Raw genomic sequence first — 15,000 nt, 5'->3', positions numbered from 1 at the left:
CAGTAGAACTAAATGTCAGGGAGGGACTAGTGGAGAAGAGATCCAGTAGAACTAAATGTCAGGGAGGGACTAGTGGAGAAGAGATCCAGTAGAACTAAATGTCAGGGAGGGACTAGTGGAGAAGAGATCCAGTATAACTAAATGTTATGGAGGGACTAGTGGAGAAGAGATCCAGTAGAACTAAATGTCAGGGAGGGACTAGTGGAGAAGAGATCCAGTATAACTAAATGTTATGGAGGGACTAGTGGAGAAGAGATCCAGTAGAACTAAATGTCAGGGAGGGACTAGTGGAGAAGAGATCCAGTAGAACTAAATGTCAGGGAGGGACTAGTGGAGAAGAGATCCAGTAGAACTAAATGTAAGGGAGGGACTAGTGGAGAAGAGATCCAGTAGAACTAAATGTCAGGGAGGGACTAGTGGAGAAGAGATCCAGTAGAACTAAATGTCAGGGAGGGACTAGTGGAGAAGAGATCCAGTAGAACTAAATGTCAGGGAGGGACTAGTGGAGAAGAGATCCAGTAGAACTAAATGTCAGGGAGGGACTAGTGGAGAAGAGATCCAGTAGAACTAAATGTTAGGGAGGGACTAGTGGAGAAGAGATATAAATATAGGTTTAGGTGAAAATCAACTGTAGATTTAGTCGACTAAAAAACATTTCAGATGACAAAGATATGACTAAAATTAAACAGAGAAGAACACAAGACTATTCAACCAATCAGCACGCCCGTCATCTGACCTGCCATGGTGATGTCACTGCCAGTCTTGTCAGAGCTGAAAGGTGATTGGCTGGAAGCCTTCCTCACCATCTGACCACCAATAGCAGAGCTTCCTAGGCCGTCGATATCTGGAGAGAAAGACACGTGTTCAAATTAAAGGATGTGTGTGCGTGTGTGTGCGTGCGTGCGTGTGCACCTGTGAGGACAGTGCTTAGGGGCAGGCCGTGGTATTGGGGACAGTGGTCCTCGTTCACAACGTTTACGCTCATAACGTTACGTAACGTGAGCGGACAGGCATTTACGCACTTGATTTGGGAGCGCATGCGGCATGACATCAGATGCCTATATCACTGTACTGTGATATTATTTAAAAAAAGGCATAAATGGACTGCACGCCTCTATTTCCAAGTGACAATGACAAGCATACAGCTTGCCCATTTGCAATTGTAGCAGGCTATAGGCGTAAGGGGCTTAATCATTCACCATTTAAATAAGTGCTTTGACAGTTCAGATAAAAGCAAGATCATTTTCGGGGGTCGGGAGGACGGGACCGCGGATTCCCACATTCATTCTGAATTCATGGACATGACCGTGAACTTGACGCCGACGTTGGTTGGTCGGAAACTCCGCCAAATCCTCCGCCACCTCTGTAGGTGGTGTACGCCTTGCGTAGATTTATTCAGAAGGCTTTAGTCTTCATGCTGAATCAATAAATAGTTCCCAAATCGCAGATAAAATATGTAGGCATGTGTCCCCAACAAAGAAAGAAAGAAAAGAAAAAGCAGAGTGCACTTGTATGCCTAAATGCATGCGTTCTAGAGGCAAGTTAGCCTATAGAGTCCCATACAGAAACTGCCCCCGCAAGCACACCTTTTTATTTATTTATTAATTAGGATATTTCTATCATGCGCGATTGGGGCTGCTCACTCGGCAGCCTTCTACTCGAAGTGCAACGCGTTGTGAGCTTGTAGATCGGCTTTCGCGGACTCACACTGCATGTTAAAAAACAAACTCACAATTATAATAAGAACATAGGCTACACTTATCTGCATTCTGCACTGTATGAATCCAACATTGTTTAGTGTAGTAATGCCTGCAGTAGGCCTATTGAAATTGTTTTGTTACGGAGCTCCTTGAGTCAGTTGACTGTGTGTGTGTGTGACTGTGTGTGTGTGTGTGTGTGTGTGTGTGTGTGTGTGGGGCAGCATGCTGCCGAACGGATTCACATTGGAAAATGAATAGGGCTAATTAGCCCTATATAAAAAATAGAAGACCACATTTGCCTAATGAATGGCATCAGCATGTTTGAAAGTCGGCCAGTCATATCATAGTTTTAAGCCAGCTCACCTCCACTCGCGCTTGTTCACAAACATGACGGACAGACAAGAAAGGATGATGATTGTTATTACCACTGTAACTCGCTGATTAGCATGTTGACAGAGACTCACACTGTAACTCGCTGATCAGCATTATGTTGACAGAGACTCAGCCAATTAAAGTTTCACGTAGGCCTAATGCCTTTGCTGCAAGAACCATATATCTGCCTCCATTTGCGTCGTGGTATTAATTTATAATAATGTATATTGATCACATGGATGCCACACACAGAATAGTTTATTAACGCTTACCATTTGGTGAAAACTCACTGGATAAACTCACTGGATTATAATTTCTTCAGACAAGAGGATCCCAGGCCTACGAGGTAGGCCTATAAGTATTCACTTATGAATGTTCTTTATCGCAAATATACAATGGTGCCAAAACGATATAACATAAAAGCTCTAACTTGTTCCTGCTCCTACATGTGTAGAATTATTAAATTAATAGAGTGCGGGCTATATTCATATACAGCAGTGACCGCGGCTGTGATTTCTTTCCAGCAATAATTTTTATTTGTGAAGCCGCTAGTCACAAACTGCTGTCTGCTGAGTCATGCTTGAAGCCTTTTATGGATGCGATATGGGGCGTAGATTAATGCAAATGAGGTTGTCGGGTGATTTTCCGATCACTTGGCACCCGCTGCATTCAGTATGACATACACCTGCGATACGCCTGCACACCTGTGGTACACACCACTCTATTAACCACCACTCTGTGGTACACACCACTCTGCACACCACCACTCTGTGGTACACACCACTCTGTTAACCACCATCTGTGGTACACACCACTCTGTTAACCACCATCTGTGGTACACACCACTCTGTTAACCACCACTCTGTGGTACACACCACTCTGTTAACCACCATCTGTGGTACACACCACTCTGTTAACCACCATCTGTGGTACACACCACTCTGTTAACCACCACCTGTGGTACACACCACTCTGTTAACCACCACCCTGTGGTACACACCACTCTGTTAACCACCATCTGTGGTACACACCACTCTGTTAACCACCATCTGTGGTACACACCACTCTGTGGTACACACCACTCTGTTAACCACCACCCTGTGGTACACACCACTCTGTTAACCACCTGTGGTACACACCACTCTGTTAACCACCACCTGTGGTACACACCACTCTGTTAACCACCACCTGTGGTACACACCACTCTGTTAACCACCACTCTGTGGTACACACCACTCTGTTAACCACCATCTGTGGTACACACCACTCTGTTAACCACCACCTGTGGTACACACCACTCTGTTAACCACCATCTGTGGTACACACCACTCTGTTAACCACCATCTGTGGTACACACCACTCTGTTAACCACCACCTGTGGTACACACCACTCTGTTAACCACCATCTGTGGTACACACCACTCTATTAACCACCACCTGTGGTACACACCACTCTGTTAACCACCATCTGTGGTACACACCACTCTGTTAACCACCACCTGTGGTACACACCACTCTGTTAACCACCATCTGTGGTACACACCACTCTATTAACCACCATCTGTGGTACACACCACTCTGTTAACCACCATCTGTGGTACACACCACTCTGTTAACCACCACCTGTGGTACACACCACTCTGTTAACCACCATCTGTGGTACACACCACTCTATTAACCACCACCTGTGGTACACACCACTCTGTTAACCACCACTCTGTGGTACACACCACTCTGTTAACCACCACCTGTGGTACACACCACTCTGTTAACCACCATCTGTGGTACACACCACTCTATTAACCACCATCTGTGGTACACACCACTCTATTAACCACCATCTGTGGTACACACCACTCTGTTAACCACCACCCTGTGGTACACACCACTCTGTCAACCACCATCTGTGGTACACACCACTCTATTAACCACCACCTGTGGTACACACCACTCTGTTAACCACCACCTGTGGTACACACCACTCTATTAACCACCATCTGTGGTACACACCACTCTATTAACCACCATCTGTGGTACACACCACTCTGTTAACCACCACCCTGTGGTACACACCACTCTATTAACCACCATCTGTGGTACACACCACTCTGTTAACCACCACCCTGTGGTACACACCACTCTGTTAACCACCACCCTGTGGTACACACCACTCTATTAACCACCACTCTGTGGTACACACCACTCTGTTAACCACCACCTGTGGTACACACCACTCTGTTAACCACCACCTGTGGTACACACCACTCTGTTAACCACCATCTGTGGTACACACCACTCTGTTAACCACCATCTGTGGTACACACCACTCTGTTAACCACCATCTGTGGTACACACCACTCTGTTAACCACCATCTGTGGTACACACCACTCTGTTAACCACCACCTGTGGTACACACCACTCTGTTAACCACCATCTGTGGTACACACCACTCTGTTAACCACCACCTGTGGTACACACCACTCTGTTAACCACCACCTGTGGTACACACCACTCTGTTAACCACCATCTGTGGTACACACCACTCTGTTAACCACCATCTGTGGTACACACCACTCTGTTAACCACCACCTGTGGTACACACCACTCTGTTAACCACCACTCTGTGGTACACACCACTCTGTTAACCACCACCTGTGGTACACACCACTCTGTTAACCACCATCTGTGGTACACACCACTCTGTTAACCACCACCTGTGGTACACACCACTCTGTTAACCACCATCTGTGGTACACACCACTCTGTTAACCACCATCTGTGGTACACACCACTCTGTTAACCACCACCTGTGGTACACACCACTCTGTTAACCACCACTCTGTGGTACACACCACTCTGTTAACCACCACCTGTGGTACACACCACTCTGTTAACCACCACCTGTGGTACACACCACTCTGTTAACCACCACTCTGTGGTACACACCACTCTGTTAACCACCACCTGTGGTACACACCACTCTGTTAACCACCATCTGTGGTACACACCACTCTGTTAACCACCACCTGTGGTACACACCACTCTATTAACCACCATCTGTGGTACACACCACTCTGTTAACCACCATCTGTGGTACACACCACTCTGTTAACCACCATCTGTGGTACACACCACTCTGTTAACCACCACCTGTGGTACACACCACTCTGTTAACCACCACCTGTGGTACACACCACTCTGTTAACCACCATCTGTGGTACACACCACTCTGTTAACCACCACCTGTGGTACACACCACTCTCTGAATTGCACGGCGAAAATTCGTAGCTCGATCGGACGGATAAATACGATATCTGTTTACGCCTCCGTTACACTGTGGCGTATTTCTCTTTTGTGAATGAGGACCAGTGTGTGTGTGTGTGTGTGTGTGTGTGTGTGTATATACCTGTGAGGACCGTGATCAGGGCCAGGCCGTGGTACTGGGGACAGTGTGTGTGTGTGTGTGTGTGTGTGTGTGTGTGTGTGTATATACCTGTGAGGACCGTGATCAGGGCCAGTCCGTGGTACTGGGGACAGTCCCAGTGTGTGTGTGTGTGTGTGTGTGTGTGTGTGTATATATACCTGTGAGGACCGTGATCAGGGCCAGTCCGTGGTACTGGGGACAGTGTGTGTGTGTGTGTGTGTGTGTGTGTGTGTGTGTATATATATACCTGTGAGGACAGTGATCAGGGCCAGGCCGTGGTACTGAGGACAGTGTGTGTGTGTGTGTGTGTGTGTGTGTGTGTGTGTGTGTGTGTGTATATATATACCTGTGAGGACCGTGATCAGGGCCAGGCCGTGGTACTGGGGACAGTCCCAGTAGCCAGCCTCTCCCAGGAGGTTCCGGTCCAGAACCAGCTGGTAGAGTTCTTCTATCCAGACCGTGGAGAGCAGAACCAGCACGCCGCTGCTCTGCACCGCACACACAAACTCCTTCTGAAACGTGCAACAGCACACACACACACACACACACACACACACACACACACACACACACACACACACACACACACACACACACACAAAGTTACTGCCGAATCCCATTCTGGGCGGGAACCCATTTGAAAAATCGTGTGGAGTTTGCATGTTCTCCCCGTGTCCCCTAGGGTAGGTACCCTCACATGTTCTCCCCGTGTCCCCTAGGGTAGATACCCTCACATGTTCTCCTCGTGTCCCCTAGGGTAGGTACCCTCACATGTTCTCCCCGTGTCCCCTAGGGTAGATACCCTCACATGTTCTTCCCGTGTCCCCTAGGGTAGGTACCCTCACATGTTCTCCTCGTGTCCCCTAGGGTAGGTACCCTCACATGTTCTCCCCGTGTCCCCTAGGGTAGGTACCCTCACATGTTCTCCCCGTGTCCCCTAGGGTAGGTACCCTCACATGTTCTCCCCGTGTCCCCTAGGGTAGATACCCTCACATGTTCTCCTCGTGTCCCCTAGGGTAGGTACCCTCACATGTTCTCCCCGTGTCCCCTAGGGTAGGTACCCTCACATGTTCTCCCCGTGTCCCCTAGGGTAGATACCCTCACATGTTCTCCTCGTGTCCCCTAGGGTAGGTACCCTCACATGTTCTCCCCATGTCCCCTAGGGTAGATACCCTCACATGTTCTCCTCGTGTCCACTAGGGTAGGTACCCTCACATGTTCTCCTCGTGTCCCCTAGGGTAGGTACCCTCACATGTGCTCCCCGTGTCCCCTAGGGTAGGTACCCTCACATGTTCTCCCCGTGTCCCCTATAGGGTAGGTACCCTCACATGTTCTCCCCGTGTCCCCTAGGGTAGGTACCCTCACATGTTCTCCCCGTGTCCCCTAGGGTAGGTACCCTCACATGTTCTCCCCGTGTCCCCTAGGGTAGGTACCCTCACATGTTCTCCCCGCGTCCCCTAGGGTAGGTACCCTCACAAAAAACATGCAGTAATCCTGGTCACTAAACTGCCTCCCCCCAGGGGCGCCTGGTGGAGGGGAAAGGAACTGGTTGGAATAACGTGTTCCTTCCACGTGCTAGCCTGGTTAATAAACCAGACCGAATCAGCCGTTGGCAAAAAAAAAATTGCCTGCCGGCGGATTACGGTCTGGAGAGGCTCAATTGTACGCCCATTTCCTACACCAGAGAACTGGGGCGGCCAATCGGGACACGGTATGCAATGTGGGCGGGCTTTGGTACAGTGACTTTCAATGCTTGAGACCTTTGACTGACAGTAGCTCTGACCAATTGCGTCAAAGAGAAAATGTTTCAACCCGCCCCCCCGGGAAACAAGATCCATACACAGCCTCTCCAGACTCAAATACCACACGACGACCGTGTGATTTGAGTCTGGCTATCCACGCGCTACGTCCAACCAGGGAAACTCCCCCCGTCAGAATAACGTGTTCCTTCCACGCGCTTCGTACAACCAGGGAAACTCCCCCCGTCAGAATAACGTGTTCCTTCCACGCGCTACGTCCAACCAGGGAAACTCCCCCCGTCAGAATAACGTGTTCCTTCCACGCGCTTCGTCCAACCAGGGAAACTCCCCCGTCAGAATAACGTGTTCCTTCCACGCGCTACGTCCAACCAGGGAAACTCCCCCCGTCAGAATAACGTGTTCCTTCCACGCGCTTCGTACAACCAGGGAAACTCCCCCCGTCAGAATAACGTGTTCCTTCCACGCGCTACGTCCAACCAGGGAAACTCCCCCCGTCAGAATAACGTGTTCCTTCCACGCGCTTCGTCCAACCAGGGAAACTCCCCCGTCAGAATAACGTGTTCCTTCCACGCGCTACGTCCAACCAGGGAAACTCCCCCCGTCAGAATAACGTGTTCCTTCCACGCGCTACGTACAACCAGGGAAACTCCCCCCGTCAGAATAACGTGTTCCTTCCACGCGCTACGTCCAACCAGGGAAACTCCCCCGTCAGAATAACGTGTTCCTTCCACGCGCTTCGTCCAACCAGGGAAACTCCCCCGTCAGAATAACGTGTTCCTTCCACGCGCTACGTACAACCAGGGAAACTCCCCCCGTCAGGTGTAAAGGAGCAACTTGGACACTCAGGCATGAAGGATCACAGGATCACATTAGATAATTGACACAGAGGTGAAAAATGGGTTACAATATCGTGGGATAAAAAATATGTTAAAAAATGAAAAATTTTGAAAATGTGGCGCAAATCATTGAATATATTTTTTTTCAGAGCAAACGTTTTTTTTTTTTTTTTTTTTTAAGATATTTTTTTTGCGGCTTACGCCTTTATTGATTTTTTAAGGGATAGAAAGTAGGCTGACAGGAAACGGGAGAGAGATGGGGGGATGACATGCGGTAAAGGCCGTGTCGGGTCCGGGAGTCGAACCCGCGGCACACCACGACTGGATCACCAGTCCGGTGCCCAGACCGTTACGCTACGGCCTGGGCCGAGCAAACGTTTTTTAACTCATACCAGGCCTCCACCAGGGGGCGGTGTTGTACTGCAGTGTGATATTTACCAGGCCTCCACCAGGAGGCGGTGTTGTACTGTAGTGTGTTATTTACCAGGCCTCCACCAGGGGGCGGTGTTGTACTGTAGTGTGATATTTACCAGGCCTCCACCAGGGGGCGGTGTTGTACTGCAGTGTGATATTTACCAGGCCTCCACCAGGGGGCGGTGTTGTACTGCAGTGTGATATTTACCAGGCCTCCACCAGGGGGCGGTGTTGTACTGCAGTGTGATATTTACCAGGCCTCCACCAGGGGGCAGAGTTCTGCAGTGGTAGAAGTCACAGCAGCACAGTTTGAGGTTGAGAAGAAGAGCGTAATACGACACCACGTAGAGACCGTCAGCGTTCATCAGTGATTGACAGCCCACCGCGACCTCCGAACCCGATGACATCACACCTCCTAGAGAGAGAGAGAGAGAGAGAGAGAGAGAGAGAGAGAGAGGGAGAGAGAGAGAGAGAGAGAGAGAGAGGTCAGTTTTCGTTGCTGTCCCGGAGGACAGTAGCAACCAATGGAAAGTAGCAAAACGTGATTTGGACAAAACCTCATAACTCCATTGGACCCTCAAACGGTCTGCTAAAGCAACCAACTCCACCACCTCTCCCCCTCTCAAACTGTCTGCTATAGAGCAGCTAACTCCACCACCTCTCCCCCTCTCAAACTGTCTGCTATAAAGCAGCTAACTCCACCACCTCTCCCCCTCTCAAACTTTCTGCTATAAAGCAGCTAACTCCACCACATCTCCCCCTCTCAAACTGTCTGCTATAAAGCAGCCAACTCCACCACCTCTCCCCCTCTCAAACGGTCTGCTAAAGCAGACACCAGAATAATTGCATTAATACAATCACAGTATACTTAAAATAATAGTTATTGGGTCAATAATTCATGCCTGCGACATGCATTTTTGAGAGGCGCTAGCCCCTCCTATATACAGCTTATTGTGAGGGGATGTCTATGTTTATATGTCTATGATTTCAACTGCTTCAAATGCTACTACTGAGGGCCGTTGGTTAGTTTAAGAGAGGTTTAGGGGGTGTGGTGAGGTCTGATTGGTCAGGTTTAGGTGTAGGGGGTGTGGTGAGGTCTGATTGGTCAGGTTTAGGTGTAGGGGGTGTGGTGAGGTCTGATTGGTCAGGTTTAGGTTCAGGGGGTGTGGTGAGGTCTGATTGGTCAGGTTTAGGGGTGTGGTGAGGTCTGATTGGTCAGGTTTAGGGGGTGTGGTGAGGTCTGATTGGTCAGGTTTAGGGGGTGTGGTGAGGTCTGATTGGTCAGGTTTAGGTTTAGGGGGCGTGGTGAGGTCTGATTGGTCAGGTTTAGGGGTGTGGTGAGGTCTGATTGGTCAGGTTTAGGGGGTGTGGTGAGGTCTGATTGGTCAGGTTTAGGGGGTGTGGTGAGGTCTGATTGGTCAGGTTTAGGGGGTGTGGTGAGGTCTGATTGGTCAGGTGTAGGGGGTGTGGTGAGGTCTGATTGGTCAGGTTTAGGGGGTGTGGTGAGGTCTGATTGGTCAGGTTTAGGGGGTGTGGTGAGGTCTGATTGGTCAGGTGTAGGGGGTGTGGTGAGGTCTGATTGGTCAGGTTTAGATCCAGGGGGGTGTGGCCTCTCTCACCGGCTTGAAGTCCCGAGCAGAAGGCCGAGGAGAAGCTCTGCAACGATTGGTCGACCTCCTTGGCCCCGTCTGCGCCGGCCAATCCCAGCAGCCGAGGCAGCAGCGCGGCCAGCGATTGGACGAAGAGCCGGGCGCTCTGTTGGTCCGCCTCCTGGTGACGCAGCAGCTTGAGTGACAGGGCGGCCGCCCGCAACGACCTCTGACCTTTATGGGGGGGGGGGGGGGGGACCCTTTAATTAACCCATTCTGACCTGAGATCAGATTTGTTATCTCTCCTAATGGTACCAAAACCATGTTACCTCTCCTAATGGTACCAACATCATGTTGTCTCTCCTAATGGTACCAACACCATGTTATCTCTCCTAATGGTACCAACATCATGTTATCTCTCCTAATGGTACCAACACCATGTTATCTCTCCTAATGGTACCAACACCATGTTATCTCTCCTAATGGTACCAACACCATGTTATCTCTCCTAATGGTACCAACACCATGTTATCTCTCCTAATGGTACCAACATCATGTTATCTCTCCTAATGGTACCAACATCATGTTATCTCTCCTAATGGTACCAACATCATGTTATCTCTCCTAATGGTACCAACACCATGTTATCTCTCCTAATGGTACCAACATCATGTTATCTCTCCTAATGGTACCAACATCATGTTATCTCTCCTAATGGTACCAACATCATGTTATCTCTGCTAATGGTACCAACATCATGTTATCTCTCCTAATGGTACCAACACCATGTTATCTCTCCTAATGGTACCAACATCATGTTATCTCTCCTAATGGTACAAACACCATGTTATCTCTCCTAATGGTACCAACATCATGTTATCTCTCCTAATGGTACCAACACCATGTTATCTCTCCTAATGGTACCAACATCATGTTATCTCTCCTAATGGTACCAACATCATGTTATCTCTCCTAATGGTACCAACATCATGTTATCTCTGCTAATGGTACCAACATCATGTTATCTCTCCTAATGGTACCAACATCATGTTATCTCTCCTAATGGTACCAACACCATGTTATCTCTCCTAATGGTACCAACATCATGTTATCTCTCCTAATGGTACCAACATCATGTTATCTCTCCTAATGGTACCAACATCATGTTATCTCTCCTAATGGTACCAACACCATGTTATCTCTCCTAATGGTACCAACATCATGTTATCTCTCCTAATGGTACCAACATCATGTTATCTCTCCTAATGGTACCAACACCATGTTATCTCTCCTAATGGTACCAACACCATGTTATCTCTCCTAATGGTACCAACATCATGTTATCTCTCCTAATGGTACCAACACCATGTTATCTCTCCTAATGGTACCAACATCATGTTATCTCTCCTAATGGTACCAACATCATGTTATCTCTCCTAATGGTACCAACACCATGTTATCTCTCCTAATGGTACCAACACCATGTTATCTCTCCTAATGGTACCAACACCATGTTATCTCTCCTAATGGTACCAACACCATGTTATCTCTCCTAATGGTACCAACATCATGTTATCTCTCCTAATGGTACCAACATCATGTTATCTCTCCTAATGGTACCAACACCATGTTATCTCTCCTAATGGTACCAACATCATGTTATCTCTCCTAATGGTACCAACATCATGTTATCTCTCCTAATGGTACCAACACCATGTTATCTCTCCTAATGGTACCAACATCATGTTATCTCTCATAATGGTACCAACACCATGTTATCTCTCCTAATGGTACCAACATCATGTTATCTCTCCTAATGGTACCAACATCATGTTATCTCTTCTAATGGTACCAACACCATGTTATCTCTCCTAATGGTACCAACATCATGTTATCTATCCTAATGGTACCAACATCATGTTATCTCTCCTAATGGTACCAACATCATGTTATCTCTCCTAATGGTACCAACATCATGTTATCTCTTCTAATGGTACCAACACCATGTTATCTCTCCTAATGGTACCAACACCATGTTATCTCTCCTAATGGTACCAACACCATGTTATCTCTCCTAATGGTACCAACATCATGTTATCTCTCCTAATGGTACCAACATCATGTTATCTCTCCTAATGGTACCAACACCATGTTATCTCTCCTAATGGTACCAACACCATGTTATCTCTCCTAATGGTACCAACACCATGTTATCTCTCCTAATGGTACCAACATCATGTTATCTCTCCTAATGGTACCAACATCATGTTATCTCTCCTAATGGTACCAACACCATGTTATCTCTCCTAATGGTACCAACATCATGTTATCTCTCCTAATGGTACCAACATCATGTTATCTCTCCTAATGGTACCAACACCATGTTATCTCTCCTAATGGTACCAACATAATGTTATCTCTCCTAATGGTACCAACATCATGTTATCTCTCCTAATGGTACCAACACCATGTTATCTCTCCTAATGGCACCAACATCATGTTATCTCTCCTAATGGTACCAACACCATGTTATCTCTCCTAATGGTACCAACACCATGTTATCTCTCCTAATGGTACCAACATCATGTTATCTATCCTAATGGTACCAACATCATGTTATCTCTCCTAATGGTACCAACATCATGTTATCTCTCCTAATGGTACCAACATCATGTTATCTCTCCTAATGGTACCAACATCATGTTATCTCTCCTAATGGTACCAACATCATGTTATCTCTCCTAATGGTACCAACATCATGTTATCTCTCCTAATGGTACCAACACCATGTTATCTCTCCTAATGGTACCAACATCATGTTATCTCTCCTAATGGTACCAACACCATGTTATCTCTCCTAATGGTACCAACATCATGTTATCTCTCCTAATGGTACCAACACCATGTTATCTCTCCTAATGGTACCAACACCATGTTATCTCTCCTAATGGTACCAACATCATGTTATCTCTCCTAATGGTACCAACACCATGTTATCTCTCCTAATGGTACCAACATCATGTTATCTCTCCTAATGGTACCAACATCATGTTATCTCTCCTAATGGTACCAACATCATGTTATCTCTCCTAATGGTACCAACATCATGTTATCTCTCCTAATGGTACCAACATCATGTTATCTCTCCTAATGGTACCAACATCATGTTATCTCTCCTAATGGTACCAACACCATGTTATCTCTCCTAATGGTACCAACATCATGTTATCTCTCCTAATGGTACCAACATCATGTTATCTCTCCTAATGGTACCAACATCATGTCATCTCTCCTAATGGTACCAACACCATGTTATCTCTCCTAATGGTACCAACACCATGTTATCTCTCCTAATGGTACCAACACCATGTTATCTCTCCTAATGGTACCAACATCATGTTATCTCTCCTAATGGTACCAACATCATGTTATCTCTCCTAATGGTACCAACACCATGTTATCTCTCCTAATGGTACCAACACTATGTTATCTCTCCTAATGGTACCAACACCATGTTATCTCTCCTAATGGTACCAACATCATGTTATCTCTCCTAATGGTACCAACACCATGTTATCTCTCCTAATGGTACCAACACCATGTTATCTCTCCTAATGGTACCAACACCATGTTATCTCTCCTAATGGTACCAACACCATGTTATCTCTCCTAATGGTACCAACATCATGTTATCTCTCCTAATGGTACCAACACCATGTTATCTCTCCTAATGGTACCAACACCATGTTATCTCTCCTAATGGTACCAACATCATGTTATCTCTCCTAATGGTACCAACATCATGTTATCTCTCCTAATGGTACCAACATCATGTTATCTCTCCTAATGGTACCAACATCATGTTATCTCTCCTAATGGTACCAACATCATGTTATCTCTCCTAATGGTACCAACATCATGTTATCTCTCCTAATGGTACCAACATCATGTTATCTCTCCTAATGGTACCAACATCATGTTATCTCTCCTAATGGTACCAACATCATGTTCTCTCTCCTAATGGTACCAACATCATGTTCTCTCCTAATGGTACCAACACCATGTTATCTCTCCTAATGGTACCAACATCATGTTATCTCTCCTAATGGTACCAACATCATGTTATCTCTCCTAATGGTACCAACACCATGTTATCTCTCCTAATGGTACCAACACCATGTTATCTCTCCTAATGGTACCAACACCATGTTATCTCTCCTAATGGTACCAACATCATGTTATCTCTCCTAATGGTACCAACACCATGTTATCTCTCCTAATGGTACCAACACCATGTTATCTCTCCTAATGGTACCAACACCATGTTATCTCTCCTAATGGTACCAACATCATGTTATCTCTCCTAATGGTACCAACACCATGTTATCTCTCCTAATGGTACCAACACCATGTTATCTCTCCTAATGGTACCAACACCATGTTATCTCTCCTAATGGTACCAACACCATGTTATCTCTCCTAATGGTACCAACACCATGTTATCTCTCCTAATGGTACCAACACCATGTTATCTCTCCTAATGGTACCAACACCATGTTATCTCTCCTAATGGTACCAACATCATGTTATCTCTCCTAATGGTACCAACACCATGTTATCTCTCCTAATGGTACCAACATCATGTTATCTCTCCTAATGGTACCAACACCATGTTATCTCTCCTAATGGTACCAACATCATGTTATCTCTCCTAATGGTACCAACACCATGTTATCTCTCCTAATGGTACCAACATCATGTTATCTCTCCTAATGGTACCAACATCATGTTCTCTCCTAATGGTACCAACACCATGTTATCTCTCCTAATGGTACCAACATCATGTTATCTCTCCTAATGGTACCAACATCATGTTATCTCTCCTAATGGTACCAACACCATGT

At 46.7% G+C, this 15,000-nt stretch overlaps 1 protein-coding gene across 1 annotated transcript in view; it reads right to left on the bottom strand.

Annotated features, from left to right (window-relative positions):
• LOC310865917 (brefeldin A-inhibited guanine nucleotide-exchange protein 3-like) overlaps positions 1-15,000 on the bottom strand; it is a gene marked incomplete at its 3' end in the record, with an annotated part of 74,355 nt that overhangs the window by 20,537 nt on the left and 38,818 nt on the right. Inside the window, 4 exon segments of the mRNA XM_083775118.1 lie at positions 737-844; positions 5,844-6,009; positions 8,762-8,922; positions 10,127-10,330. Of these exon segments, the coding sequence (XP_083631244.1) occupies positions 737-844; positions 5,844-6,009; positions 8,762-8,922; positions 10,127-10,330 (639 nt within the window).

This window comes from Protomyctophum parallelum (assembly GCF_964188405.1).
Source record: "Protomyctophum parallelum genome assembly, chromosome: 10".
Classification (NCBI taxonomy): domain Eukaryota; kingdom Metazoa; phylum Chordata; class Actinopteri; order Myctophiformes; family Myctophidae; genus Protomyctophum; species Protomyctophum parallelum.
This window is presented reverse-complemented; position numbering and strand designations above follow the sequence as displayed.